This window comes from Octopus bimaculoides, chromosome 11 (genome assembly GCF_001194135.2).
Source record: "Octopus bimaculoides isolate UCB-OBI-ISO-001 chromosome 11, ASM119413v2, whole genome shotgun sequence".
Lineage (NCBI taxonomy): Eukaryota > Metazoa > Mollusca > Cephalopoda > Octopoda > Octopodidae > Octopus > Octopus bimaculoides.
The window spans coordinates 54514093-54520199 of NC_068991.1; the positions used below are offsets into that span (position 1 = coordinate 54514093).

Sequence of the window (6107 nt, forward strand, 5' to 3'; positions counted from 1 at the left end):
ATATATATATATATATATATATATATATATATATATATATAGAGAGAGAGAGAGAGAGAGAGAGAGAGTAGAGTGCATGTCTTTTTCAAGATGCCTTGAGTTGCAACAAATAGTTTATCATGAGAAAAAAATGGTATATTTTTACTATTTAAATTAGTTTCTCTTTACTCACCACTTTACTAAAATAAGTCACAGATATCAGAGGAAAATCTGTTCAATGAATAGTTCAGTAGAATTTTTCCACTGCAGACTTATGTGTGTGTTACATACCACTGATAATTTGGGTAGAATGCGACAATTGGGGTGGGGGAATGGCTGTGGGGAAACAGCTTGTTTTTGCTTTGGATAACATCAGTTGATAGAGAGTTGGAGACTTTGAATTACTGGTCTTCCATAGAATTACTGGTCTTCCATAAAAACACCTTACAGAGGCATGCACCATGAAAAAGAACTTTCCAGATGCAGATATATAATCAGATCTACTGGCAGAAGGTTTAAACATGCTTGCATGCACACACACACACACACACACACAGCACATGCATGCACAAAAATATACATAAAAGAATGAGGGAAAGAGAGAGAGTGAGTGAGACATTCCAATTTATTAATTGAATATGATTGACATTAACACATTTTATACCTTTTGTCATTGTTATTTCACAGGATAATGTCAACAAACGAAGTCCATACCTTGTACCTTACAGCAAAGTTGATGAGCATATCAAGAAAGCAAATCGTGATACAGCCAGTGAGACTGTCAAGACATTAATGGCCTATGGTTACATTCTGGAACCACCAACAAATGAAGGGGGTGACGGAGGATCCCAAGGTATGTATTCTGCACCACCATCAAATTATATTGACCACTAACATTGATTGATTAGTTCAGCTTTATCAAAGAATTAATAATCATTTGTTAGAAATGTTATTGTATGCAATTTATGTACTCTGTTCAGGTGCCTGAGTATAGTAACTTCATTATGATTATCAATATCCTATTCATCAGGTTTACTTTCAGCAGTTATTTCTCTGCATCTGTTCTGTTACAGCCCTGAGCCTACCAAAACCTTATGAGTGGATTTTGCAGACAGAAATTAAAAGAATCCCATAATGTGCGTGTGTGTGTGTGTGTGTGTGTGTGTGTGTGTGTGTGTGTGTGTGTGTGTGTGTGTGTGTGTGTGTGTGTGTGTGTGTGTGTGTACATGTGTGTGTTAATGTATGTGTGTGTGCGTGTATGTATGTGCACACGTGTGTATGTGCATGTGTGTGTGTGCACCCTTGGCGTTATACCATTGATGTAAACAAGCATCACAGTCTACAAGTGATGTTGTTTGTGAAAAACATGTCTGGCCATGGAGAAATATTACTTTGCTTGGAAACAGGTGAAGGCTGGTGATGACAGGAAGGGCATCTGACTGTAGAAAACATTCCTCAACAATTCCTTTCTGACCCTTGTAGGCATGAGAAAGTGAATGTTAAATGATGATGATGTTCTACCTTGCTACAGTGGATTCTACAGTTGTCTGCTTAGAAGTCCGTTTTATTCAGCAAACTTTCATGTATCCTGACCCTAATGCTCTCACTACTAGTTCAACTTCTACTGTTATTGATGCTTAGCCCCAGATCAGCTTTGATTGAGTAGTCATAAGGTCAAAATTGTTCTAACTGTGATTATCCTGTATTTCTGCAGAACTAGGTCAACATTTCCTAATGTGCTCATACATTTTTAAAAAGGCAAGGAAAGATTTGAGCAAATTTGGTTGCTACTTTTAGCAGGGAAAACAACCACATAAAGATTCTCTCACTGACTCATACTGGTTCTGTTAATGCTTGTTGTTATTTTTCTGGTAATAATATTTCATATGAGCTTTTGGTTAAGCTCTTTACCACTAGATGTCCTTCTTGTCATCAACCTTTGTAACATACTCATGTTGATAATGTAAAACTTATGTCACTTTTCAGCTGAAACTATTTATTTGAAGATTGCCTCCTTGAGACCAAAAATCTCTCAATATTTTTATAATGTTTTTGAAATCAATCTGCCTGAAGCTGCTTTTTTTCTGTGATATAAATTTCTTGTTTCAAAATTATTGGAATTAAAACTTTTCATCCAAACGTATGTTCATTTATGCTCCAAACACCAGCTTGATTATAACAGTTACTTCACAAACCTATTGATTTCCAAATTTATCTGTAACAAAGGCAGTATGGTTCTACAGTAATATGATAACAAAAGGCTTAATTATTCGAACAAGCCAAGTCATATGAGTACAGATATAGGCTTTACTTTAGAATATAAGTAATAACATCTTGATTCACTAAAAATGATTCATTTGTAAATCCTATGGGAAGCATTGGTATCTTTCATGTTTCCTATCATTTGGCTGTAGTTTAAAAACTTACTTTCTTTAGTACTTGCTGCTTTTAGTGGGGAAGGTGACCACATAAACATTGCCTCACTGGCTCATGCTACCAAAATACTTCTAATCAATTTCTTTTTTTATTTTTATTTCATTATACTTTTTTTTATTATTATGTTTTTACTTTTCTATCACATGTTTGTCAATTTTTTCTTTCCTTTTAGTGACACAGACAATAGCTGAAAAGAAATGTACATCAAGGACATACAGAGCAGAACTTACTTATGCAATTTCACATGGCAAGTGGTGAGTAAATCTTTAGACATTAGCTTGATTTTTTTCAATTTATCATAGCTTGTTAATTGGAATATTGTAATTCAATTAATCTAATAGATATGACTGCAGTCCTAAGTGCTGCTGTGTAAAAATCCTAGTAACTGCCAATTTTAATGGCAACTTCTTGGTTGAGGTAGCTGTTTATAGGACAAAGATCCATACTGATAATAGTCCTACACATAAAACTTCCTAAATAGTCCTACACATAAAGCAGAGCCACAGAAAACAACTTCACGACAAGATTTTATCTACACAAAAATTCCTCTAAATGCCTGGTAAAAAGGGCATCATCAAGTTTATCAAAACATGTATGGCAATTGAAAGAAACTGGTACCACTCCCTTCAAAATCCAATGGTCCATCTTTGAAAAGGCAAACCCATATGGGTATGGAACCTGTTGCCTTCTATAAACATCTGTTATAGATATGTTTTTTATCCTGTTTTAAGACAAATCCAATGAAACATAAATCTGAACTACTGAACTGTTGTAGACATTCTTCAAAGTTTCTGACCTCAAGGCCTTTGCTACCTAACAATTAATACATAAACATTGCTACTGCTCTCTATTACACGTCTTATTTTTATCATCATAACTTTGAATATATTGGATGTAATCCTGAACTAGGATTGTTTCCTTCCAACCAGTTCTGTGCATGTAAACTTGAAAGATGAGAACTGAGTTAAATCATTTATGATAGTGGAGTACTTTCCAGAATTTTATTTTTGCTAACCAAAAGAAAGAGGTTGTGAGAACTAATTTGCATATGATTTGCCTGTTACATCACCAACAAAAATTTAATCAGTGCAGTGAGTATTAATAACATAAGTGGAGAATTTTCCATGAGCATTTAATGTTTAAATTCCATTATTAGAACATCAAAGTTAGAAATAGTAAAAGGGCCACATGTTCTTAAGAACTACTAGGGATGATTAACAGATCTATTTCTGATCCTTCCATAAATTTGAAATTTTTTCCAATTTATATTAAATTTCCAAAAATTGCTTGTTCTTTTCTGAGTATTTTGCTGGAATAGATAATTGCATATGTCCATTTTCTGGATTTATAATGAAAACAATTATTAATCATATTTGAATTAAATGTGTCAACAACATCTTCTTACTTTATCTAGGTACTATGAGTTTGAAGTAATCACTCCTGGCTATATGCGACTTGGATGGGCCAAGGCTTCCTTTGATCCTGGGTGTGAATTGGGAACTGATGGCTTATCCTATGGTTTTGATGGCTTTTTGGTAAGAAATCAAATTATTTTAATAAATTATACTAGTTTTTTTTTATCAGTGAAAAAAAGATAGTCTATGTGTAATAGAAAGATTAAGCGAGAGGGAGACAGGGAGACAGAGAGAGAGGAAGAAAGAGTGAAAGAGAAAGAAAATGAGAGATGATGAATGAATAGAGATGATGGAAAAAGGAATTTTATAATAAAATAAATTTGAGTATTATCATATTACAACAAAGATTGTGCATTCAGGGAGGAATAAGAATTTTCACTTGATTGGTCTGGTTAGAAGAAGGAGTTATGTCTCTATAGGCCACAAGTTGTTTGAGACTGGTTGAGATTAGTGGTACTAATATTCCTCTTCAATGTCTTCAATAATTACAAGTTGATGATATCAAGGAAAAAATATGAGCAAGGTAGGAATTGTAGAGGTATAATGATCTGAGAAGGTAGGTCTGAATATAGGGACTAGTGTTGGAGCTAGGGAAGTGACACAAAATGAGTTATGCAAGACGCAGAAAGATGAGTGACTTAGAAGTTACTTGAATTATGCATACATGAGAACAAGAAACCCTGAAGAGCAGAGGCTGGTATAGTAGTGATAGGAAAGGCAGAGAGAGGAGACACAGTATGTCTGTGGGACAGAGATTGGTATGTGTTGACTAGGGACCTCACCAGTGAATCAAGGATGGGTGGGTGATAATGTATGGAACTAGTAATGTGAGGGCTGATAGAAACAGTGTGATATGAATTTCAATGTTCCAAAATATAGATAATAAATGACTTGGAGATCAATCGATCAGAATTTAGTAGCTATAACACAGAACAATTCACCAGAATAGTGGAATGGAGTGGGGGTGGTCATAGAAATAAATAGGGAGCATGATAAAAATAAGCATGATAAAGGGATTTAATTGATTAAACAAATGCATCATCCTTACAAATAGCCTTTGCTATTAATGCTTGGCTCAAAAGAAAACAATTACAAAGAGATACTATCAATGAAGATAATCCTTCTTTGCTGTGATTATGCAAGTAATAATTACTAGTTTCAAGTTTTGGCACAAGGCTAGCAATTCCGGTGCTAGTGGGGTTTAAGTTAATTATATCGATTCCAGTGCTTATTTGATCTACTCTGAAAAGATGAGAGGCAAAGTTGACCTCAGCAGGTTTTGAAATCAAGACATAAAAGGTTGATGAAATGCTGCTAAACATTTTCCTAGTGTGCAAAGGATTTTACCAGTTCACCTAATGATATGCAAGTAATAATTATTGTGAATATTAAGATAATAATAACATAAATTTGAATAACCTAATTAGTTAAACATTTTTTTTTTTACTTTATAAAGGCAAGAAAATGGTTCCAAGGTTCTGAACCTTATGGGAAATGTTGGCAAGCAGGAGATGTTATTGGTTGCATGTTAGATCTTAATGATAAAATCATAAGTAAGTAAAGATATTTTGTGTATTTTAAATGATTATCTTTCATTCCTATTTGTTTAATGTCTTACTTTACTTTACATTCATATCAAAACAAGTCAAAGTGTGTTTTAGTGGATTTTCTTATTTTAATTTTCAGCATTCTCCTTAAATGGTGAATTAATGATGGACGCCTTAGGCCAAGAGATAGCTTTCCGGAATATCGACACAAATGAAGGTAACTATTTTCAAAGTCAAATGAAAAATGTCAAATCTTTCAAACTACAAAATAATTTAGTGTTATTAAACTTCTTCCTTGTTTCTGAATTTTAAACTTCATACGTCTAATCCCACCAAATATTATGAAGAAACCATTATTTCCCTTCTGCTAAACTGGCCACCAAAGGACACCATGTGTTTTTTCCTTTTATTTTTATAATCACTTGATGTTTTCTTTTTAGGTTATGTACCTGCTTTCACCTTTGGTGCTCACCAACAAGCCAGAGTCAGTTTTGGGCAGGTAAGTAATCAAATTAATTTTTTTTTTTTTTTGTGAGGGGAGGTATTAATTCTTTCTTTCAATTTATATTCATAACTAGCTTAGTTCAAAAATATATATCACCAAAATGATAATAAAAAATAGGGTTATACACACACACACACACACACTGTCATCATGATCATTTAGCATTCATTTTCCACAATGTTGGTCATTGTATTTTTAATATGTAAGGGTAAACTACATTCCCCT

The 6107-nt window shown here is 33.6% G+C and overlaps 1 protein-coding gene across 16 annotated transcripts in view; it reads left to right on the forward strand.

The window, feature by feature from the left end:
* The window catches only part of LOC106881762 (ryanodine receptor 2), a 381060-nt gene that overhangs the window by 157416 nt on the left and 217537 nt on the right, over window positions 1-6107 (forward strand). For all 16 annotated transcript variants that reach the window (XM_014932251.2, XM_014932252.2, XM_014932258.2 and 13 more), the window contains 6 exons: window positions 667-832; window positions 2588-2669; window positions 3830-3950; window positions 5287-5383; window positions 5517-5594; window positions 5818-5876. In XM_014932251.2, coding sequence (XP_014787737.1) covers window positions 667-832; window positions 2588-2669; window positions 3830-3950; window positions 5287-5383; window positions 5517-5594; window positions 5818-5876 — 603 coding nt within the window. The remainder of the gene's footprint in view (window positions 1-666; window positions 833-2587; window positions 2670-3829; window positions 3951-5286; window positions 5384-5516; window positions 5595-5817; window positions 5877-6107) is intronic.